Below are 24,412 nucleotides of genomic sequence, written 5' to 3' on the forward strand. Positions count from 1 at the left end.
CCCACCACCATCTGCCCAAAGCACAGTTCTGAGCATGAGCCTTCCCTGTCCATACGCCTCACAGAACGAAGTCCCAGTTCCTCACCCCAGCATTCAAGGCTCTGCAGGACTTAGTGCCCAGTCTGTCCGGGCTTTATCTCCCAGTGCTTCCTTCACAACCTCCAGTCATCCCAAACCACCTGTGAGTTTCTCCAGGGAGTTGGGCTCTCTTCCTAGAATGTCCCACCCCCTTACTGCCTAGAAAATTCAAACATCACCTCGTCTGTGAAGTCTTCCCTGATTTTACACCTCCCATGGGAAGAGCCCCCATGTGTCTGTCAGTTTGTCATACTGTGTTGCTATGATGCTGGAAGCTATGCCACCGGTATTCGCATACTAGCAGGGTCACTAGCAGGTTTCAGCCAAGCTTCCAGGATAAAACAGTCTAGGAAAAAGGACCCGGCAGTCTACTTCTGAAAAGAATCAGCCAGTGAAAAACTTATGAATACCAGCAGAACATTGATATAGTGCCGGAAGATGAGCCCCCCAGGTTGGAAGGCACTCAAAAGACAACTGGGGAGGAGCTGTCTCCTCAAAGTAGAGTCGACCTTAATGATGTGGGCTGAGTCAAGCTTTTGGGACCTTCATTTTCTAATGTGGCACGACTCAAAATGAGAAGAAACAGCTGCAAACACCCATTAATAATCAGAACCTGGAATGTACAAAGTGGGAATCTAGGAAACTTAGAAATTGTCAAAAATGAAATGGAATGCATAAACATCAATATCCTACGCATTAGTGAGCTGAAATGGACTGGTATTGGCCATTCTGAATTGGACAATCATATGGTCTACTTTGCCAGGGATGACAACCTGAAGAGGAATGGGGTCAGATTAATCAAAAAGAACATTTCAAGATCTATCCTGAAGTACAATGCTGTCAGTGATAATATCCATACGCCTACAAGGAAAACCAGTTAATACAACTATTGTGCAAATTTACAAACCAAACACTAAGGCCAAAAATGAAGAAACTGAAGATTTTTACCAACTTCTGCAGTCTGAAATTGACTGAATATGCAATCAGGATGCATTGATAATTACTGGTGATTGGAATGCGAAAGCTGGAAACAAAGAAGAAGGATAGGTCGTTGGAAAACAGGGCCTTGGTGATAGAAATGATGCCGGAGATCACGTGACAGAATTTTGCAAGACCAACAACTTCTTCATTGCAGATACCTTTCTTCACCAACATAAATGGCAACTATACACATGGACCTCGCCAGATGGAATACACAGGAACCAAATCGACTACATCTGTGGAAAGAGACTATAGAAAAGCTCAGTACCATCCTCAGAACAAGGCCAGGGGCCGACTGTGGAACAGACCATCAACTGCTCATATGCAAGTTCAAGCTGAAACTGAAGAAAATTAAAACAAGTCCACAAGAGCCAAAGTACAACCTTGAGTAATCCCATCTGAGCTTTAGAAACCATCTCAAGAATAGACTTGACATGTTGAACACTAATAACCGAAGACCAGGCGAGTTGTGGAATGACATCGTGGACATCACACGTGAAGAAAGCAAGAGGTCAACGGGACAGAAAAGAAAGAAAACCCAAGATAGATGTCAGGGGAGACTCTGAAACTTGCTCTTGAATGTCAGGCAGCTAAAGCAAAAGGAAGAAATGATGAAGTAAAAGAGCTGAACAGAAGATTTCAAAGGGCAGCTCAAGAAGACAAAGTAAAGTATTATAATGACATATGCAAAGAGCTGGAGATGGAAAGCCAAAAGGGAAGAACACACTCGACATTTCCCAAGCTAAAAGAACTGAAAAAAAACTCAAGCCTCAAGTTGCAATAGTGAAGGGTTCTATTGGAAAATATTAAATTATGCAGGAAGCATCCAAAGAAGATGGAAGGAATACACAGAGTCATTATACCAAGAAGAATTAGTCAATGTTCAACCATTTCAAGACGTGGCATATGATCAGGAACCGATAGTACTGAAGGAAGAAGTCCAAGCTGCACTGAAGGCACTGGTGAAAGACAAGACTTCAGGAATTAATGGAATGTCAATTGAGTTGTTTCAACAAACAGATGCAGCGCTAGACGTTCTCACTCATCTATGCCAAGAAATTTGGAAGACATCTATCTGGCCAACCGACTGGAAGATATCCATATTTATGCCTATTCCCAAGAAAGGTAATCCAACTGAATGCAGAAATTATCCAACAATATTATTAATATCACACGCAAGCAAAATTTTGCTGAAGATCATTCAAAAGCAGCTGCAGCAGTATATCAACAGGGAACAGCCAGAAATTCAGGCCAGATTCAGAAGAGGACGTGAAACCAGGGATATCATTGTTGATGTCAGGTGGATCCTTGCTGAAAGCAGAGAATACCAGAAGGATGTTTACCTGTGTTTTATTGACTATGCAAAGGCATTCGACAGTGTGGATCATAACAAATTATAGATTCATTGCGGAGAACGGGAATTCCAGAAGACTTAATTATGCTCATGAGGAACCTGTACATAGATCAAGAGGCAGTCGTTCAGACAGAACAAGGGGATAGTGGGTGGTTTAAAGTCAGGAAAAGTGTGCGTCAGGGTTGTATCCTTTCACCATCTGTATGCTGAGCAAATAATCTGAGAAACTGAACTATCTGAAGAAGAACATGGCATCGGGATTGGAGGAAGACTCATTAACAACCTGCGTTATGCAGATGACACAACCTTGCTTGCTGAAAGTGTGAAGAGGGCTTGAAGCACTTAGTGATGAAGATCAAAGACCACAGCCTTCAGTATGGATTGCACCTCAACATAAAGAAAACAAAAATCCTCACAACTGGACCAATAAGCAACACTATGATAAACAGAGAAAAGATTGAAGTTGTCAAGGATTTCGTTTTACTTGGATCCACAATCAATGCCCATGGAAGCAGCAGTCAAGAAATCAAAAGACCCACTGCACTGGGCAAATCTGCTGCAAAGGACCTCTTTAAAGTGTTAAAAAGCAAGATATCACCTTGAAGACTAAGGTGGGCCTGACCCAAGCCATGGTATTTTCAATTGCATCATATGCATGCAAAAGCCAGACAGTAAATAAGAAAGACCGAAGAAGAATTGATGCCTTTGAATTGTGGTGTTGACGAAAAATATGGACTATACCAAGGAGTGCCAAAAGAAGGAACAAATCTGTTTTGGAAGAAGCGTGATCAGAACGCTCCTTAGAAGCAAGGATGGCAAGACTGCATCTTACATACTTTGGACATGTTGTCAGGAGGAATCAATCCCTGAAGAAGGACATTATGCTTGGTGAAGTACAGGGTCAGTGGAAAAGAGGAAGACCCTCAACGAGATGGACCAACACAGTGGCTGCAACAATGGGCTTAAGCATAACAATGATTGTGAGCATGGCACAGGAACGGGCAGTGTTTCATTCTGTTGTACACAGGGTCGCTATGAGTCAGAAGCGACTCAACGTCACCTAACAACAATAACATGGGAAGAGAGGGGCGATTCCTTCTGAATCTCCATAATCCTTATATTTCCCTTCATTCTTGAGAGATAGTCTAGCTGGGTATAAAACTATTTTTTAAAATTAGTAAATAATTATTCTCCCCTCAGCATATTGAAGATTTTTCACTTATCTCCTGCCACCTATGGTTGCCGATGAGAATCTAAGGACAGTCCACCATTCCTTCGTAAGTATTAGGTCTGAAGTACTGCAGTTTCACCACAATGTGTCCAGGGATTAGTTTTATTTCTCTTGCTTGGTTCTCCATAGCACATTTCAGATCTGAGACTTCCTATCTTTGTGTGTGGTAAATGTTTATCGACTGACAATGACTTCTCCACCACTTCCTCTATTTTTATTTCTGCAACCCCTATTAGATGATTCTTGTAGCCTCTCAAGGTATCCTCCATAGTCTTCCACATTTTTATCTTTATCTTTGTATTTCTATGCTGCATTCTGGGAAACTTCCTAGGTGCCTGGTTCTAACTCATCAGTGTTCATTTCAACAGTTTCAAGAGTTTATCCAGTTTGTTGAAATGTTTTATTTCAGTGACTAAGCGCCTATGCAGATATTTTTCTCATCTAGTTCTTGTTTTACGTCTTCCTGGTTTTGTTTAATTTCTTTATTCATGAGTGTTACTCCATTACTTTGGGGGGACCTAAAAATACTTATTTATAAGTGTTTTTCAGGCTGTTTTACTAATTTCTTTTCATTTGGATTCTAACAAGTGTTTTGCGGGATGTCTTAACGTTCAATTTGGTCATGCGTTTTAGAATTTTGGTTTATAGGCTCACTTTGGATGGGAGGGCTCTGTCTCTGTCACTTTAGCTCTGTGCACATTGCTAGCAGTTGTGCAGTTCTCTTTATTGGGTCCCACGAAGACTCAGCCCAGAATCAGGTCTTGTGTTAGCAGTGGTACTGAGGGATTATGGATTCAGGCTCCAAGCCAGCTCACTGCTTGGTTCAGCTCCTGGACATAGGCTTCGTCTGTGCCCCCACGTACCTTGCGCTGCCACAGTCCCAGGGCATTTTATAGCCCCAGAAGCTGTTTCAGTCAACTTTCATGCACAGATAAGTCACATCCCAGTCTCTGGCTTCGAGTAATGAATCTGGCTTGGTCCTACCATAAGGGGAACATATTTAGCCTCAAGACATCACAGGGGTGAAGCTCCAGGCCCTCACTGTGACCTCCATCACAAATCAGACCACAGGGTTAGGTAACTCTCTCTCTCTTTTTTTACTGTGATGGAATATATATAAAAAAAATTACCATCGCAACCTTTTTTTACATGTGCTGTATTTATAGAGTGATAACACACAGCTTCTGCATTTGTTTGCTGACTGCACCCTCCCCCCTAAGGTATTTTCATAGGTGCCGCTATGCTGGTTTTTTTCCCACATGTTGCTATGAAAAAAAAATTGGCGTGTGCTTGCAGGGGTGCCTCGTGGAGGGAGGGCGCAGTTGGCAAACGGATGTAGAGGGCATGCATTATACAGTGTAATTCAGTAACAATTACGTTCACCATTTTGCACAATCATCATCGTTTCCCAATTTTTTCATCACCCCAAACAGAAACTCAGTGCCCCTTAGGCAATAATTCCCCTTTCACCCTCCCACATACCCCTGGTAACCGCTAATAAGCTTTGGTCTCTATACATTTGCCTATTCTAGTTATTTTATATAAGTGGGATCATACGATATTTGTCATTTTGTGTCTGACTTATTTCACTTAGCATAATGTTTTCAAGGTTTATCCATGTTATAGCATGTATCAGGACTTCATTTGTCTTTATGGCTGAATAATATTCCACTGTATGGATATACCACATTTTGTTTATCCATTCATTAGTTGATGGACACCTGGGTTGTTTCCACCCTTCAGCTATGATAAACAATGTTGCAAAGAACACTGGCGTATAAGTAGCTGTTTGAGTCCCTGCTTTCGACGGTATCGCCTAGAAGTGGAGTTGCCGGGTCATGCGGTAATTCTATGTTTAACTTTTTGAGGAGCCGCCAAACTGTATTCTATAGCAGTTGCACCGTTTTCCAATTCCATCACCTATGGACGATAGTAACTATCTCTTTACCTCTGTCTCCCACACTAAACTCTGAGCAACATAAAGACAGAGACTTGTTCGTCTCTGTACCCAAGGGCCTAGCACAGAACCTGCCAAGTGATAGACACAAACAGATGAAAGAATGAATGAGTGAGAATAAATAGACAGACATCTGAGGCTAGACAGCCCTGCCCCTGACTGCCCTAAAGGTTATGCCACAATTGTGACCTCAGGATCATGCTGGGGGGCCTTCTGGATCTGCCCCCACCTCGGGGCTCCTCCTGAACTAACCCCAGGCCCCACCTTAATGGGAACCAGCTTGCAGAGGTGAGGGGCATGGAGGCAGGCACCATGCAGCTTCGGGGGAGCCAGACCAGGAGAGGCAAGTGGTAGGGGAGATGCCAGTCTTTCCAGCCAATGGGCCCCAAGCTCCTTGACCTTGGCACTCAGCCAGCTCTACTTGGCTGCATGATGCCAAGGCATAGAGTGACAACCTTCGAACCCCAGGGATCAACCCACATGGACGGCATCAGGCCTTGCTGGGGTACCTCTGCCAGCCAGATTCCTCCCTCAGCAGCAGGGGCAGCCCCCAGGAGTTGGGGCTGGGTGGGAGGTAGACCAGCCAGCCAGCCACCTGGGAGCAGCTCACCTGGGAGAAGATGAGCACGCGATGCCCTTCATCCCGCAGCTTCTTAAGCATCTTCTGCAGCAGCATGAGCTTCCCTGAAGACTTGACCAGGGAGCTGCCATCATAGGAGCCATTGGGCAAGACAGGCGCCTCCTGGAGACACAGCAGAAGACGGGGCATGGGGGGTCCGTGCTCCTCTCTGGCTCTGCGCCGAAGAGGCCCCATTCGGCAGACAAAGGCCTGGCAATGAACTGACTGCCTGTCTGCCCGGCCGGGGCTCGGCCTTGCTGAACACGGAGCCCAAACCCGAGTCAGCCAGGCTCACAGGGTTGGATGGGCCACAGTCATACAGGCCCTAACTCCTGGCGCCACCTTCCCAAGCAGCCTCACATGCCAACTCCACCCTCGGTCTTTATGCCCTGGCTGGCACTCCACCAAGACCCAGAAGATCAGTGAATAACCAGATGACAGCAAAGTCGTAAGCTATGCTAGTCTCCCAGCAGGAACTTGGCCTGGTCACAGCTAGTCACTGGGGATGCATCCAGGGAACACCACCCTCTGAAACCCAGCTGGGCAGAGCATCCATCAGAAAGCAAGTCCCAGGCCAGCAAAGACCTACGCCATGCCAGAGAGACATGAGAACAATCTGGGGTTACCCTGAAGTCTAGAGCTTTCCAGCAGGGCCTCCCGCAGCTATCTTGCCATTGTTTTTGTGGTGGGGAGTGGGAGGAGTGTTTAAATTAGAGCCAAAATAGTAATGATAGAGATGGCTAACATTTACTGAGAAGTCAGCCTGCTGGGTTCTCTGTGAGGGCATGATACATGGACTATCTCATCTGATCTTAAGAGCCTTCCAAACAGATGTTGCTATTGTACCCATTTAACAGAGGAAAAACAGACTCTTTGAGGATAATTAACCTTCCTGGGATTGCAGAGCTGGTAAGGGCTGGAGCTGGCCCAAGTGTGTCTGACCCCAGGGTCCAGTCTCTTACCCATAGCTGCACATCAGAACCACTGGAGCTGGTTAAAAAGGCAATTCCCAAGCCCGCCCAGACATTCCTGACTCCCCCTTCATGATGGAGTGTGGCCAGGTCGGCCCTCAGAACCCTGCCCTGAGGTCCCATGGTGCCGAGACTGGAGGGAACCTAGAGGGTAGCCTGATGCCCCCTTACTTTACGGATCACAGGGACAGGCCTGGAGGAGGAGAGGAGCTGCCTCAAAAAGGGGCAGAAGCTTCTCTTTGCAAGAGGGGGGCCCGTATCACCTCCAGGACCTCATTCACAGAAGACTGGGGCCTGAGGGTCCGAGCCATGGAACACATATCATGGCAGCCATGGGGCACCTCTCACAGCAGTCATGAGACACCTATCACAACAGTCAGAGCACCTTTCACAGCAGTCATGGGACACATATCACAGCAGCCATGGGGCACCTCTCGTGGCAGCCTTGGGACACCTATCACAGCAGTCAGGACATCTATCACAGCAGTCACTGGACACCTATCATGGCAGTCAGGACACCTATCACAGCAGTCAGGACACCTATCACAGCAGCCACGGGACACCTATCACGGCAGACACAGGACATCTATCACAGCAGTCACAGGACACCTGCCATGGCAGTCACAGGACACCTATCACAGCAGTCACAGGACACTTATCATGGCAGCCACGGGACACCTACCATGGCAGCTGGGACATCTATCACAGCAGCCACGGGACACCTATCATGGCAGCCACAGGACATCTAACACAGCAGCCACAGGACACCTGCCATGGCAGTCACAGGCACCTCCCGTATCAGTTATGGGGCACCCAGCACGGCAGCCATGGGCACCTACCAGGGCAGCCACAGGGACCCTATCACTGCAGCCATGGACACCCACCAAGGCAGTTACAGCGAACCTATCACGGCAGCCACAAGAGCACCCCCCATGGCAACGGGGGAACCTGCCACGGCAAGCATGGGAGCACCTGCCTAGCAACCACAGATACCTACCACAGCAGCCACAGGCACTCACCACGGCGGCCACGGGGAAGAGGTAGGGGTGGTTGCAACATTTCTTCAGGTCCATCATGATGTTGAGCAGTGACACCTGGTTCCCGCCCCCCTTGGAGTTCAGTGCTTCAAAGTTCCGTGTGAGGATGAACTTGTAGTACTTCCTGCAGCAGGGCACGAGGGAAGGGGCTGGACACACCTGAGACAGACCAGCCTCCAAAAGCCCTTCCCACAAGACAGCACTCCACTGTGTCCTGTAGGGAGGCTGGGGGCTGCGAGCCACTGCCCATGTACAGAGACCAGGGGGAGCTCCTGGTGGAAACTGCTAGAACTCTGGCAGCCCTGAGCTCTGCTCAGAGCTCTGGTCAGAGAGAGGCCCCAGAACGGGCTGGAAGGGAAGTCAAGGTTCTGGTGGGACTGGAGGAGCCTTCTCCCCACCCCAGGAGGCAGTCTAGGAGGGCACGTGGGTTCCAGTAGGGAGAGGAACCATGGAGACCGCCCAGGGGAGACAGAGGTCACACTAACTTCTGCATCTGGCTCAGCTCCACGCGCACAATCAGTTCAGTCTTGGCCGGCATGTTCTTGAACACATCAGCCTTGAGCCGCCTCAGCATGTGTGGGCCCAGCAGGTCATGCAGCTTCTTGATCTGGTCTTCCTTGGAGATGTCAGCAAACTCCTCCAGGAAGCCCTCCAGGTTGCTGCAAGAAAGGGCTGGGGTAGAAGCTGGAGGCAGAGGACTAGAGCAGGCCAAAGCCCTCTGCAGAGTTCACAATTAGGCAGGGGTGGCAGGGGAGGCCTGGCCAGCCCCCTGCCACTGCTGGAGGGGTACAGAGGGCAGGAGGCTGGCTGGGGGCCAGGGATCCCTGGACTGCCCTGGGTATCCTCTCAGTTTCTGGCTAAGCCTGAGTTACCCCACACATCATTCTCTGTTTCTCAGCCACGCAGACCTTCCTATCCTCAGAGCTATGATAGACATGACCTCTCTGGAACTAGTACCCATTTTATAGAAAAAAAAAACTGAAGATGACAGGCGTCCAAGTTTATACAGTCCTGCCATTCCAAAGCCTGCCCTCATATCTACACCTCCTGGTTCCAAAATCAGTCCTCTTCACCCTGAACCCCCATCCTGAACGGGAAAATGGGGTGTAGGTGAAGACAAGGAAGCTGGGGCCTCCCCAAGCCTGAAACAAGAAGGGGAAGGAGACCTCAGGGCTCTCTGTCCCCATCTCCACCCGCAGGCCCCTCTTTCTGCTCCCCATCATGGTCCCCCATGGGAGTCCCTGAGGTCCTCGTGGAGGGAAAGGAACGAGAAGCATGAGAAGGGGTGTGGAGGCAGCGCAGAAGTCCAGTAGGAGCTCCAGATGGTCTTCTGGGCAGAGCCAAGAGACCCAAAGAAAAACCGCAATGGTAAATAACAGTGGCGAATTCTGAGTCAGGTCATTTGAAATGAGCCCTGCTAAGGCACTCAACTGACTGACAGCAAAACCAAGGCTCAGCAAACAGGTCCCAGAGCCGGGCTCCAACACTGCCACTTGTCCAAGTGCCCTCTGGGACCCTGGGCCCCACAGCTCACTTGAACCTCTCCGGAGTCAGGAAGTTGAGAAGATGGAAGAGCTCCTCCAGGTTGTTCTGAAGTGGGGTCCCCGTCAGCAGCAGCTTATAGTCGATCTTGTAGCTGTTCAAGACCCTGAAGAACTTAGGGGGAGCAGAGGGGCCGGTCAGGGTGCCGGGTGGCCAGCTCCCTGGCAGCTCCCAGGCCACGGCACCCGCCTACCTTGGACTGGTTGTTCTTAAGCCGATGGGCCTCATCCACCACCAGGCAGGCCCACTCGATGGAGCCCAGGATGGCCTGGTCAATGGTGATGAGCTCATAGGAGGTGAGCAGCACGTGGAACTTGATCTGCACTTCTTTCTGGAGGGAAAGAGGAGGTGTGGGAGGGAGGCTGAGAGAGGAAGTGTCCAGGACTCATGGTACAAAGAGGCAAGAAGGAGCCATAGGCAGGATAGCCCCCAAAGACTCCAGGGATCCCCAGAGGCCTGAGCTGAAGGGATCAGGTAAGGCCCAGAATCCAGGATCCCAGAGAAAGTGTGGTGTTGAGAAAGAGACCTGAGGTGAAGGGATCAGGTGAGGCCCAGAACCTAGGACCCCGGAGAAAGTGTGGCGTTGAAACAGAGACCTGAGCTGAAAGGATCAGGTGAGGCCCAGAACCCAGGACCCCAGAGAAAGTGTGGTGTTGAGAAGTAAAGACTCTGATTGCTACTGCCACTAACAGTAATAATAGCTACTGGGCTCGGCAAGGTCCCTGCATGGTGCACACGGTTTGCAATTGGCTGCTAATCTATAAATGCTGGCGGAATGAATCTACCCAGCGGCACTGCAGAAGAAAAGGCCTGGTGATCTGCTTCCATAAAGATCACAGCCAAGGAAACCCTATGGGGCAGTTCTACTCTGTCACGTGGCGTTGCTATGAGTCGGAATTGACTCAGCATCAACTAACACCACTGGATATGGAACATGTGGCGTGTGGCTCACCTGCGTGCAGTACTTGTGCTCTCAGCTCATCCTTTCAAACCACATGAGCTCAATTACCTACATGCCCATGTTACAGCCCATGGGGTCTCACAACGGCTGTGTAACTCCCCCAGGTCCCCAAGACTAACAAACAGCAGAGGCAGGATTCGAACCCAGACCCGTCTGATTGAACCACCCTCTGCTGGGTGACATCAGAGACCAGCACACCCACCTGCCACCACCACCAGAGCCCCTCTGGAGACTGAATGCTGGGCACCAGGGGCCATGGTAAGTTGAGGGGTGTGAGGGGGGCCATGTCTGTAGCTGCAGAGCCAGGGCGAGCCCCGGGAACGAGACAGACCCCAAAAAGTGTGACATGGAGGTCAGGTTCCAGGGCCAGCCCGGCAGAGTGGCACAAGGCTGGCTCCCTCTGTGGGGTGTTTGCAGCCAGGAGAACATTCTGCAACCTGCTAAGCAACAGGGACCCTTCATGAGGAACGAGGAGGCCAGACCCTGTTCCCAGGGAGAGTACCTATGGCTCCCAGCTGCCTTCCCTGCTTCCACCAGGCAGACTCTCCAAGGTTCCATCAGTAAAAGTCCAAGGTTCTCACCGAGCACTCAGGCGCTCCATGACGAAGCTAGGCCCACAGCCTTGGGGCAATGGTCCTAGCTCAGCAACTTGGCCCATGGGGGCCTGCTCATCCCTATGGGGTCTATGGACCCAACCCCTGCTCCCGAGAGGCTCCAGGACCTAGGCCTGGAAAACAGCCTGCAGGCCCTTCCCTCCCAGGTCCACCCCTGCTCCTGGTTCCAGGGTGCCCTGGCCCCTGGTCCCAGGGTGCCCCAAGACTGGGAGATGGTGCACAAGAGAGGCCGAGGGATAAGCAGAAATGGTCCCCAGACACAGAGCTGTGGTGCACTGCAGGAGGCACTAAGTCAAAGGGGTTCTGGCCCCAGCAGACCGCTTACTGGGGTGTGCTGGCTGAGCAGCAGCTTTTCTGTGCCTTGTAGGCACACTAGAGGCCACTGGACTACATCCTCCCAGGGTGGCCACAAGGTCCATGAGGTCAAGTACAAGCACTCAGTGCGGGTAGCGAGATCAGCAAGGAATGAATGCCATTCCAGAGTCACAGCGAAGGCCCTGGGAGGGCATGCTCACCCTCACACCCGTCATGGGAGTGGGGAGGGAGACATGAAGGGTGTGGAGTGGGACCAGCAAGGGAGTCTGCAGCTATTTCTGAGGCCATGAAGGCCAGACTGATGCAGCTGAACTCCGTCGTGGCTGAGGAGCCAGCCAGCGCTTCAAGAGCCAGCAGGGAGGAAACGGGCAGCTGGCTTCACGGGCAGCCGCACAGGCCCCGGTCAGGAAAGTTTAACGCGCTTGGGGTTTAATGCTTGGGAACTTCTTTATCTTTGGGTTTGTGTTGTGTAAGTTAAGTCCCCAGGGCATCGGAGTGTACACCGGGACTCAGGGCCTCAGCTCACTTGGTCCCACCTCCTGGGACAGGTTCTCAGGCCTCTGCTCCCTGACCCCTCCCACAGAATGCTGATGCTCTCCACCCCCAGTGGGGGTCTGGATGTGAGGAGGGTCAGGTACCCCTGTCCTGTGCACCAAGCCACAGGTAAGGCTCCAGACGCCCATGAGTAACGGTCTACATTTGCCCCTCGAGTGTCCCCATGCCCAAAGGAGCTCCTTAAATAGCAAATAAAAACCACCATGACAGGTTGAGAGAGACAGACCATGGAAGAAAGGCAAATAAACAAGGATGTGCATTTTCGATTTGCACTGAGCCCTGCAAATTATGTAGCAGGTCCTGGCTGAACCAAGCTTGGCTCTCCCAGTGACCCAAGTCCCCGGTGATGGGGCCAGAGGATGGCAGAGGGTGACTTCACAGCCAGGGCCTCTGCCCAGGTGGCACCTGAATTTGCATCCCAGCCTTGCCCTTCGAGCTGGGTCAAGTTAATGTACCTCCCCAAGTTAGCCTCAGTCTCCCCATCTGTTAAAAGGGCAATGTTATCAATTGAATTGTGTGCCTCCAAAATATTAAAATCCCAACCCCTATACCTGTGGATGTAATATAATGTAATTACCTTCCACAACGCAATCTAATGGTATGGTAATGAGGCCATACCACTGTAGAGTGTGCCCTAAACCTAATCACTTTTGAGTTATAAAAAGAGCACATTAGACACAGATGTACATATACACAAGGGGAAGACAGACTATCTCATGATGACACAGGCAGATAAATCTAAAAGCCCAGGAACTCCACAGATTATTGACTACTAGAAGCTGAAAATACCAAGCCATGGTATTTTCAGTCGCATCATATGCATGTGAAAGCTGGATAATGAATAAGAAAGACCGAAGAACAACTGACACCTTTGAATTGTGGTGTTGGTGAAGAATATCGAATATACCATGGACTGCCAAAAAAAGGAACAAATTTGTCTTGGAAGAAGTACAACCAGAACGCTCCTTAGAAGCAAGGATGTTGAGACTGCATCTTACATACTTTGAACATGTTATTAGGAGGCATCAGTCCCTGGAGAAGGACATCATGCTTGGTAAAGTACAGGGTCAGCGGAAAAGAGGAAGACCCTCAATGAGATGAATTCACACAGTGGCTGCAACAATGGGCTCAAGCACAACAATTGTGACGATGGAGTGGGACCGGGCAGTGTTTCGTTCTGTGGTACACAGGGGTCGCTGTGAGTCAGAAGTGACTCAACAGCATCTAACAACAACAGAAGCTGAAAGGGACAAAGAAGGACCTCCCACTAGAGCCACACCCTGAATTTGGACCTCTAACCTTCTGAACTGTGAGAAAATAAATTTGTTCTTTAAAGCCACCCACTTGTGGTGTTTCTGTTACAGCACCACTAGGGAGCTAAGACAGGCAATATAATCTATGTCACAGAAACGCCACCAGAAGAGCTGCCTGGCACGCAGCAGGAGCCCAGGGGTAAGCTCAGGTGATGTTCTTTTGTGATTACCTGGCCCTTAGGCCCATCCATCCAAATGGCCACCTCTGGGATCACGAATTCATTCGCTCATTCAACAAATAGCTACTGAGCCTTTCCTGGGGGCTGCAAACTGTTCCAAAACGATGACAAAAGCTGAGGTAAGAGGCCCTGGGGAGACTGGGAGGCGACCCTCAGCCCCCAGCACTGCAGCTAATAGGAGAGCTCACAGCCATACAGGGCCTACTGTGTGCCAGGCACGGTGCTGTCCTTGCTGCTCAAAGTGCAGTCCAGGGACCAGTCGCATCTGCATCACCTGGGGCTTTGTTAGAAATGCAGAATCTCAGGCCCCACCCTGGAACCGCTGGAGCAGCACCTGCCTTTTAACAAGGCACCCCTGGTGAAACGTGCACATGGAAGGAGAAGCTGAACATCTACTAATGCATTCACCTCTCTATGCAGTGGGTCCGTTACGACCCCTATTTGCAGAGAAGACTCTGAGGCACAGAGAGGCTAAGTGACTTATCCAAGGTCACACAGCTGACCCACTGGGTTGAAGAGTGTTCCCCAGAATTCACATCCACCCAGAACCACAGACTGAGGTCACAATTTGGAAAGCGTCTTTGCAGATGTAATTAAGATAATATCATGCTGGAATAAACCCTAAATCCAATATGACTGGTGTCTTTATAAGAAAAGGAGAGACAGGCACACAGGAAGATGGCCGTGTGAAGATGAAGGCAGAGACTGGATGATGCAATTACAAACCCAGGAATGCCAAGGACTGCCAGCAACCACCAGGAGCTGCAAGAGGCAAAGAAGGGTTCTACCCTGAGCCTCAGAGGAAGTATGGCCCTGCCGTCACCTTGGTTTTGGACTTCTAGCCTCCCGAACTGTGCGAGAATAATGTGGTATTGTTTTAAGCCACGCAGTTTGTGGTCCTTTGTTCCAGAGCTCTAGGAAACTCAACTGTAACTCCGCCTTGGGAGCAAGCTCTCTCAGCCTCAGCAGGAGCCCAGCCTGAAGGATGCAGTGAACCTCAGGCCTGTGCTCCTCAGGACACACCAGAAGTCTTTCCAGGACCCTTACACGGCCAAGGGCTCTCACCTTCATGCGGAACACCTTCTTCCCACTCCGAATCGCGTTGTCCTCAAAGGAAAACTCATTCTCGCGGATCACAGAGCGGCTCTCCTTGTCCCCCGTGTAGGTGACCACGTAGAAGTCGGGTGCCCACATCTCGAACTCACGCTCCCAGTTAATGATGGTGGACAGGGGTGCACTGACCAGGTAGGGCCCTTTGGAGTGTCCCTGGTGAGATGGGCTGATGGATGAGGCTGCTGTCCTCACCAGGGTCTGCCCCCCTCCCTGGATGCTTACCCGCCCGCCTGCCTGCCCAGCCCACCTCCTTGTACAGGGAGTAGAGGAAGACGATGGTCTGCACGGTCTTGCCCAGCCCCATCTCATCGGCCAGGATGGTATCGGTGCCCTGGGCCCATGAGAAACGCAGCCAGTTGAGGCCCTCCAGCTGGTAGGGGTGCAGTGTGCCGCCGGTGGAGTCGATGTACCATGGCTGCTTGTCAAACTTGACCGTGGGCTGAGGGAAGGCATGGGTTCAGTCACACCCCCAATCCTTGGCACACGCCTCAAATTCTGGGCCACCAGAGTCTGCCCTCCAGGTCTCTGTACCCGCAATTCCTTCCACCAGGGATGCTCTGCCTGCTCTTCTCGTCCCTGCTAGCTCAATCATCCTCCAGGTCTCGGCTGAAATGCCTCCTCCTCCAGGAAGCCCTCCCTAACTCCCAGCCTGCTCCTAGCACATCCTCCCTTGCTGGCCTTGTATTCTCCCATCATTGAAGTTTTCTGGTTGTTGAAATGACTTTGAGCCCAGCTATAGTCCTAACATGGGTCCTGTTCACCAATGTGTCCTCCGAGCCCCACACAGTGCCTGGGACACACAGGCACCTACTCAATGTTTGTGGCTTCCTCCACTTGATCCAGAAAAAGCCCTTCCTTGCTTCTTCCTTAGAGGAGGAGCTCAAAGCCACCTCCTCCATGAAGTCCTACCTACTTCCCAGCCCCATTGGCTTTTTCCTGGCACCCAACAGTCTCAGATGGAATCCCCCATTCTAATGCCCCTAGAAGATGCCATGCTTCTTCAAACAGGGGGTCAGGTCTCTTTAACCCTTGTTCCCCCAGGGGCAACCCAGAGCCAGGTGCCGATACTCCAGGGAGGTTTGTTAAATTCATGAATGTTGACCTGCCACTCTCTGGTGGGCTCAAAGCTCACAAGAGCAAGTCTCCTCCCCTTTTTACTCTCAACCCCACAAGCTGCCCAGAGGGGCCCAAGTGGAGTGAACAGATAAGAATGGGGTGAAATTAGCCTCTCAGATACCCTGCTCCCAAAGTTGGCGATGCTTTTTGATTTAAATGCTTGGAATAAGTTCATCTAAAGTAATGCCGATTCATGTGCTCAATGGAGGCTGTTTGCCCCCACTTTGTGGGTTAGGAGACCCCGGGCGGTGCAAATGCGTCTGGCTGCTAACCAAAGCTGGAAGTTTAAGTCTGAAGAAAAACTTGGTAATCTACTTCTGAAAAATCAACCACTGAGAACCCCACTGAGCACAGGTCTACTGTGACACGTGGGGTCAACTCCATGGCCACTGATTATTTGTGCAGTGTTAACTTAATCCTGGTGGCGCAGTGGCTAAGGACTCAGCTGCCAACCAGAAGGTCGGCAGTTTGAACCCACCAGCCCCTCTGTGGGAGAAAGATGTAGCAGTCTGCTTCTGTAAAGAATTACAGCCTTGAAAACCTTACGGAGCAGTTCTGCTCTGTCCTATAGGGTCACTATGAATCAGAATCAACTTGACAGCAATGGGTTTGGGTTTGGGGCGGGGGGGTGGTTAACTTAACTCAAATTTCAAATGAAGCAAAGGCTGCCAACTCAGGGGTTGCTTTTCAGATTAAGGCTATGAGACCCAAACCCTAGGGTGTGAGCTCTGCCCAGGGAAAAAGGGAGTCTCCATTAGCTTCCGGCTTTGTCAGACCCGGGGCCTGGCAATATGAGTGGGCTGAACGGAAATGCCCTTGCACTAAACCATCCTGCCTGGGGATGGCTCTGGGTGCACAAGCCTTTAGGGCCCAAGGCAGGTTCTGCTAGTGAACATGTACTCCTCTGTGGCCAAGCCTGGGGTGGAGCACCCTGGCAACCCTGGAATGCTCTTCCTGCTCCTCTCCTCCCTGTTAGCGCAATCGTCATCCAGGTCGCAGCTAGAATGCCTCCCCCTCCAGGAAGCCCTCCCTGACTCCCAACCTCCTCCTACCACATCCTCCCATAGGGGCCCTGTTGTCTCCCATCAGGGAAGTTTCCTGGTTGTTGAACTGTCTGACTTTGAGCCGGGTTATAGGTCATCTCATCTGGTGACTACATGTCTGCCCCTCCCACCCACCCTCCTCACATCCACGATGGGGGTCTCCGGCGGCTTCTCCTGTTTATCATCCTTCAGCTTTTTGCTCTTCTTGATCAGCCTCTTAGGCAGCCTGGCATCTTCTCCCAGCATGAGCTCCCTGGGAAGAAGCATTGGACACAGATGAACACACTCAGGCGGGAACCACGGCGAAGGCCCCATACCCTCCAGCCTCAGGTCCCGCGCTCCCCGGCCTCAGGCCCCATGCCCCCAGCCTTGGTCCCTGTGCCCACCTGTGGCCCCAGTAAGCGTGTTTCAGGTTGTCGTAGTAGGGGATGTCGATGTCATCAATCTCCCAGGTACATTGGTCATAAGGCAGGTCTTTCCACTTGATCAAGTAGTGGACGTCCCCCTTTTTGTCAAAGCTACAGCACAGCAAACAGGTGCAGGGAGTGGTGAGTCACTGGGGCAAAGACCGCAGTGGGAGTTCCGATAACCCCTGCCACCACAGATGCCTCAGGGATGCAGAAGCTCTCACACCCATGATCCCCTGTGACCCCAGCTCCAGTCAGGCAGGGCCCAGTGCAGCAACTGCATGTTAGGAAGCAGAGCACGAAGGCACAGAGAGGTGAGGTTGCTTGCCCAAGGTCACACAGCTAGTGAGATGCTGGGATGAGGCTATGTGGTGAGGGGCAGAGGGAGAGGGGCACCTGAGAGGCCACGTTAACAGAGACACAAAGCCCAGAGCCCTTTCCACTCTCTGCCACTGGGATGAATCCCTGCAGATCATGGGGCCTGGACACCAGAATCCTGAATTTCTAAACTAGAAAGTTCTCACCCCTGCCCATGGGCCTTGGTTCTCTAACTGAAAAGATCCAAAGGGCTAGAGCACCTCCCATTCCAGGTGTGGAACCCCCTCTGCCAAGTACGTAATGATGTAATGCCTACAGGGGGTGGCCTCTTCTGAGAACCCCCAGGACATGCCAGGGCCCGATGACCACATCCAGGAGCATACAGCAGATGCTCAAGAGAAGTGCCTTCCACTTTAGCTTAATTCTGGCCACTAGGAGGGTCTGATGGCACAGCGGTTAAGCGCTTGGCTGCTAACCAAAAGATCAGTGGTTCGAACCCACCAGCTGCTCTGTGGGAGAAAGGACCTAGTGATCTGCTCCCCAAAAGATTACAGCCTAGGAAACCCTATGGGGCAGTTCTGCTCTGTCACATAGAGTTGCTATGAGTCAGGCTCAACTTGACAGCATCAGGTTTTTTGGTTTTAGGAGGGTCCTCAGGGCTTCCCATTCTAAACTGATTGGGCAGACAGGCTGCCCCAAGGTCCAGGGGAGGGCTGCAGGGATGGAAGGGAACCGTGGTGCACCGTAAACGGTGAGGATAGGCAGACACCTTAAATGGCAGGGCCAAATCTGGAAACATACAGAGAAAGATCAACCACCAGTCACTACAGCCACTGATGGGTTTTTCAAATAACAATTGGTTGGGACTCAGGCTTTGGGTGGTACATTTCCGGGAAATTCTCCTGTCCTACCTTGGAGGCAGGAAGAAAAATCGCCATCTACGTTGTTAATGTGCATTTAATAAGTGTAATGTTATGGGCCACTTCGATCCAGGGCTGAGGTCCCCCTTCTCAGGGCTGATTTCCCAGCCCCCAAGGACTGACCTTTTTAAGGGTCATTCTCAGTGAGGGCTGGGGGTGGGGAGGGGGGCGTTTCACAGACAAAAGGGGATGGCTCTCTCAAATTCGACAGCCCCCCTTCCTCACTGAGGGCAGCACTGTCTCTTCTACAACATGCAAAACAGCCAGCCCTATGAGGGTCTCTCATCACCCCCATTTTACGGGAGAAAAAGTCACAAACTGGGAGCCAGGATCTTAACCTGAGTGTCTGACTCAGGTTCTTAACATCCGCTCCAGGGAGAAGGCTGCTGGCTGCAAGGAGGGGAACTAGAATCTCCGGTGGAGGGACAATGGCCGAGGGTGAGAGAACAGTCAAATCATCAACAGTGGCACACTTTGGCTTCTCCCTCCTTGCCCACTGCACCCACACGTCGCTCTGAATCAGCAACCCCAAAGGGAGGGCGTGAGGGCCGGGCGATGAGCAAAGGAGCCACTGTCCCCTGACCTGCGTGCCCACCTCCGGCAAGTTCTGGGTCATCCGGTTTCCAGCACCTGTGGCACCCGGAACACACCTGTTGCACCTGGCACACACCTGTGGTTCAGGACGCGGTGGATCATCATCCACTCGGGCTTGATGCCATAGCGGTAGAAGCGCTCCTCCATCTTGGCATAGAGAGGATCCTTGTTCTTCCTCTTCTCGCTCTTGCCATCCTCGTCACCAGAGCCATAGTCGAAGGGCGGTGGCTCATCCATGTCATTCTTTCTTTGGTAGTTGCGATACATCACTGTATGGTACAGCTCCAGCTGTTCACGGAAGGAGCTGAGGTCACACGGAAGCAGGTGGGCTGTGCCTACCACACCCCCAACTCAGTTCCCCAGCCCCAGTCCCAGGCAGCACAGCCTCCCTCTCAGCCTTCCCTCTGCCTGTCCCAACAATACCCCCACTCTTGGGGCTGGACAGTGTGTGTCAGACTTTACTGCCAATCCTGGAGGGCCCACACCAAGCCGTGTCCCTCAGCATGGCCACCCCAGGTGCCTCACCTGCAGCTCCTTCACCCAGGAGCAGTGCCAGTAGGAGAGCCCAGCCCACTTGACAAAGAACTCTCTCTCTGGGATGCCCTCTAGGGGCTTGGGCGGAGGGACGCTGGGCTCCACGTCGGGCCCCGGCAACCCCACCATGAAAGGGGCTGGGGGCTCTGTCCACCTCCAGTGTAAGATCCGCTGCACTTTGCCCTTCAAGGGGGGACACTGTGGACAGAGGAGAGTTCCCAAGTTCAGGGCTTGGCTGCAAGGCCCCACCCCAGGGCTCCTGGCTATCACCAGGCTCCTCCAGTAGGCTGCATGGCTCCCCAAGTCAGAAGCAACATCTGTGATTCCTGTGACATCTGGCACGTCCTCAGTAGCCCAGCATAGCAGTGCACACAGAAGGTGGGCACCGAGGGTCTGTGAGTCCTGTGAGCACCTGGTAAGCCTGAGACTGGGTGGGTAAAGGCTGCCATATGACAGAGAAGGAAACCGAGGCCCATCCAGCAAGGGGGCCACAGAGCAGAGAGCAGAACCCAAGGCTCCTGGCTCCCCCTGTCCGCTGTGGGTCTTCCCCTGCCCGGTGAGGAAACATCACATTATCTCCCAGCCCACACAGACTCATGGAGACCCTAGCCTGCTGCCACATCTCCCTCAGGCAGGGCCATGCATCTGGGCTGGGACAGTAAGGCCAGGTAGACGCCAGCCCAGAATCACATTTCCAGGGCCCTGACTGGGTGCTGTCGTTCCAGTGAGCTGCTTGTTGGCAAGGGTGAAAAATGTGCACAGCTGCAGGCACCACCACCGCGTCACCGCGCTAGCTGCCTACTTTCTGAGGTGGGGAATTTCCTCCATGGGCAGCCCTGGCCTTGGAAGCGGTAGTTCTAGCCCTGACCGGACAGGCTAGGGAATAAAAGATTTAGGGGGACATCGCAGTTCAGGGAGAGAAGCCAGCTCTGCCACCTACTGTCCCAGTAACCTCAACCTTCCTGAGCCTGTTGACACATCTGTAAAATGGGTCCACACCTTCCTTTACTTCCAGAACTGTTGTGGACATCAAATCCCACACAGGAAGGCATTGTGGAGACTGCGGAGTATGCCACAAGCCCCCACACCCAACCCTCCTTTGCCTTCAACGACAGCAAGGACCAGGAGGCAGAAAGGAAGAGGAGAACGTGGACAGGAGAAAAAATGTTCTCCCCAAAGTCCTCTGCTGGCTCTGGGGGGGGGGGTGGAGGAGGCTCCCCTTCCCAGGTGGTGGGCCCCCACCCACTCTCTCTACTCCTACCCTACCAACAAGACTTGCCTTCTCACTCCCAAGCCTCGCACACATACACACACACACACACACACACACGCACATGAACATACATGCCCAGACACAGAGCAGGTAGCCGAGGGTCAGCCACAGCACAGCCCAGGACCCAGGAGGGCTGGGGCCCAACACTGGGGGTGGGCCTGAGGGCAAGCCAGAGCACAGGGCCTTCAAATACCCAACAATGGCTGGGGGACAAGGGGTGTGCTCCCCTCTCCCTACAGAAATGGAGGCTGTGGCGCAGGGGTCTCCTGCCTTCTCCCCACCCTCAGTCTTGGCATCCTAGCAGGCAGGAGCCAGGTAGGGGCTGGCTCTAGAGGCCTGGGTCTGAGCCGACAGTTCCACAGTTGTGTGTGACTTTAGGCAAATCATATAAACTCCCAGAGCCTCACTTTTCCCACCTAAATATAGGATTAACACGGCCTGATACTCCTGGTAGTATAGTTGTGTGCTGTCGACTGTAACTCATAGGGACCCCATGTGACAGAGGAGAACTGCCCCATAGGATTTCCTAGGCTGTAATCTTTAGAAAGCAGACCACCAGGTCTTTTCTCTGGGTGCCACTGGTGGGTTCAAACTGCTGACGTTTTGGCAGCCAAGCGTAATTAACCATTGTGCCATCAAGGCTCCTCCTCCTAGTACCATAGGAAATCCTAAAGAAATAAGATGCATTTGAAGCTCTCAGCTCAGAGTAAACGCTCAGTGAAAGGAGGCTACGCTAAACGCTACTGATTAACATCAGCACCTATCTCTTCATAACCGCTCGAGTTTCAGGAGAGAAAACGGCGCCCACGTCTTAAATTGATTTGGAAGCAGAGCTGGGTCGGGAGCTAGGTCCTCAGTCCTGGGCGAAGCGGAAGGCAGGACTCGGGGCGGGACGTGAACTCGGGGGGCGGGGCCTGTGGTGGGCGGCGCCTCTGGACCAGGGCTGGAGATCGGCAGGGATTGGCCGGTGGGGGAGAGGCGCGGCATTGGTGGGCGGGGCCCGGCGGGGGCGGGGCGTCCGGCGCAGGGCGGGCGTAACACTCACAGTACAGCGCGGGCAGAGCCATTCACCGTTTGGGATCTCGGGCAGCGGCGGGTTCAGACAGTGCAGGTGGTAGGAGGACGGGCAGGCGTCGCAGCAGAGCAGCTCGCCGCCGTCCTTGCACACGCGGCAGAACTCCATGTGGTCGTCTTCCTCCTCCTCGCAGCCGCCCTCCTCCTCCTCCTCCTCCTCGTCTTTCGGCTCCCACTGGATCCCCTCCTTCTCCTGGAGGAGGAGCCCAGGTGGAGGCACCTAGGCCGGCTCCCCTCGCCGAGTGTCCCGACTCGGCTGTGGCCCCGCCCCCAGCCCGGGACCTCTACCGAGGACTTACACAGTGGGGGCAACTCCACTTGCCCTCGGGGGCCTTCTCGAGCTCCGGGTCGAGGCAAACGAGGTGGTAAGCCCTTGGGCAGGTGTCACACAGGATGATCTCCCCACCCTGCTGGCACACCTCGCAGTAGTCCTGGTGGTCGGTCTCGTAGCCATCACCATCATCAACTAGGGCAGGGAGGGCAGGTGCGGGTGTCATGGAGGGCCTTGTCCCCATTCCAATGCCCAGCCATCTCCACCACCCCAGGCTGGACCAGCACGCAACAGATGCTTAATAGATACTGAAGGCAGTACTGAAGGGATGAAGGGAGGATGGAAGGATAGATGGGGTGAACAGATGATGGGGAAATGGCTGAGAGAGTAAAAGGGTGAGCAGATGGACAGAAAGATGGATAAAGGGAGAGGATGGGTAGGAGAATGGGGTGAGAGAATGGATGAGTGATGGGTACGTGGGTAGGGCTGGATGAATGAATGGGTGGATGGTAGATGAGGTTAAGAAGCACTGCCTTCTCTGTTCTCCCCTCTGCGAGTGCAAAATGTCCTGGGGTGGGCACACCATAGGTCCCTCATTTAATGTCACTGTGACTGATGGCTCCTCTCCTGACCTTAGAGACTAGGGCAATCAAGGCAGCATAGGGGAACCCCCTAACTGAGGCCAGGAGAGGCACGGGCTTGGGGATGCCCTTCCCCCCACTTCCCAAGGAAGGCTGTCCACCCCCATGCCCCCATGAAGGCCACGGGGTAGCCCCGGAACAGGAAGGCCTACTCCTCTTCTTCTTGCGCCTCCTCTTGCTCTTCTTCCCCAGGGCTGCGGAGCACTCGGAGCGCACAGAGGAACTGTGGATGCTTGCACTGTCAAAATCCGACTCCTCCCGCTCATCCTCCTCGCTCTGCAGGGGTGGAGGGGCCCTGTGAGTCTAGGGACTGCCCCTGGTGACTACCCTCCAAGGGCTCCGCTCGTCTGGGCAGAGAGTGGGATGGAGCAGAGCACACGAAGCGGAGGCTCTGGGGGCTTAGTAGCCCATACGGCTCCCCACCCAGCTAGGAACCTCATGCCATGGCCCAGCCCACCTTCCCCCTGCTGTCCAGCCCTCAGACACTTCCCGCATTTCATCCTCCATACCTCTCCCCAGGCCCTGTCCTCCACCCTGCCAGACTCCTGCTCATCCTACAAGGGGCAACCCTAGGACACCTCCCCCAAGATGCCTTCCCAGATCTCTCCTTAACTGGACCTGACCCACAGCCTCTGGGCCAGGACTGGCCTGGCCTGTCTGTCTCGTACATTGTTAGCTGTGCACAGGCTTAACCCTCTGTAGGCTGTGAACACCTCCCAAGCAGGGCCTTCAGGGCTGAAGAGAGTGCCTGGCACATAGGAGATGCTCAACAAATATTTGCTGAGCTGAGCTAGGCCACCAGCTCCAGGGCTGGGCCACACCTTCTGCCATCTTCCTTCCAGAGCAGCTAAACTTAAGCCCATCTCTGCCCTTCTGCAGGGCTGGGGCCCAGGTGAGGGAACAGCTGCCCTGGGACCAGAGGAGAAAGCACAAAGGCTGAGCATCTCACCCCAGCGCTGGAGCCTGAAGGGGACTGGGGGAAAGGGCAAGGCTCTCCTCAGCCAGATCCTGGCTCCATGCCACTTCCCTGGCTTCACCCCGCCCCAACCCCGCCCGGCCAACGTGGGCCAGCCAGATCCCTCAGGCTCTCAAGGGCTGCTGGTTGTCCACCTCCTGCCCCGAAGGAGCCACAGCTCAGGTGGGCAGCAGGAGCCGGGTGGCTGAGCTCCTAGTTAGAGGTGGGGAACAGTGAAGGATGTGGTTCAAACTCCTCACTGGACAGGTGGGGAAACTGAGGCCCAGGCAGGCCTGTACAAAGGGAAGAGGGGTAATGGTGCAGGGCCCGCCCCTAGTCCTGGTTCAGGAGAATGAACTGAAGGCCCTGCTTTCTGCAGGCATCCCAGCCCTCACACAGGCACACACACACACAACGCCCTGACTCATGCTCTCACACACGCGTGC

At 52.8% G+C, this 24,412-nt stretch overlaps 1 protein-coding gene across 1 annotated transcript in view; it reads right to left on the minus strand.

Moving 5' to 3' along the window:
• Positions 1–24,412, minus strand: part of CHD5 (chromodomain helicase DNA binding protein 5) — an 81,265-nt gene that overhangs the window by 27,822 nt on the left and 29,031 nt on the right. The window contains exons 7-20 of the mRNA XM_064279922.1: positions 23,164–23,287; positions 22,399–22,565; positions 22,071–22,292; positions 19,744–19,950; positions 19,295–19,506; positions 17,366–17,497; positions 17,124–17,232; positions 15,068–15,259; positions 14,773–14,973; positions 9,964–10,101; positions 9,763–9,884; positions 8,714–8,887; positions 8,211–8,352; positions 6,212–6,343 (exon numbers count right to left, since the gene is read on the minus strand). Of these exons, the coding sequence (XP_064135992.1) occupies positions 6,212–6,343; positions 8,211–8,352; positions 8,714–8,887; positions 9,763–9,884; positions 9,964–10,101; positions 14,773–14,973; positions 15,068–15,259; positions 17,124–17,232; positions 17,366–17,497; positions 19,295–19,506; positions 19,744–19,950; positions 22,071–22,292; positions 22,399–22,565; positions 23,164–23,287 (2,274 nt within the window). The remainder of the gene's footprint in view (positions 1–6,211; positions 6,344–8,210; positions 8,353–8,713; positions 8,888–9,762; positions 9,885–9,963; positions 10,102–14,772; positions 14,974–15,067; positions 15,260–17,123; positions 17,233–17,365; positions 17,498–19,294; positions 19,507–19,743; positions 19,951–22,070; positions 22,293–22,398; positions 22,566–23,163; positions 23,288–24,412) is intronic.

The sequence above is a fragment of the Loxodonta africana genome, chromosome 3 (assembly GCF_030014295.1).
Source record: "Loxodonta africana isolate mLoxAfr1 chromosome 3, mLoxAfr1.hap2, whole genome shotgun sequence".
Lineage (NCBI taxonomy): Eukaryota > Metazoa > Chordata > Mammalia > Proboscidea > Elephantidae > Loxodonta > Loxodonta africana.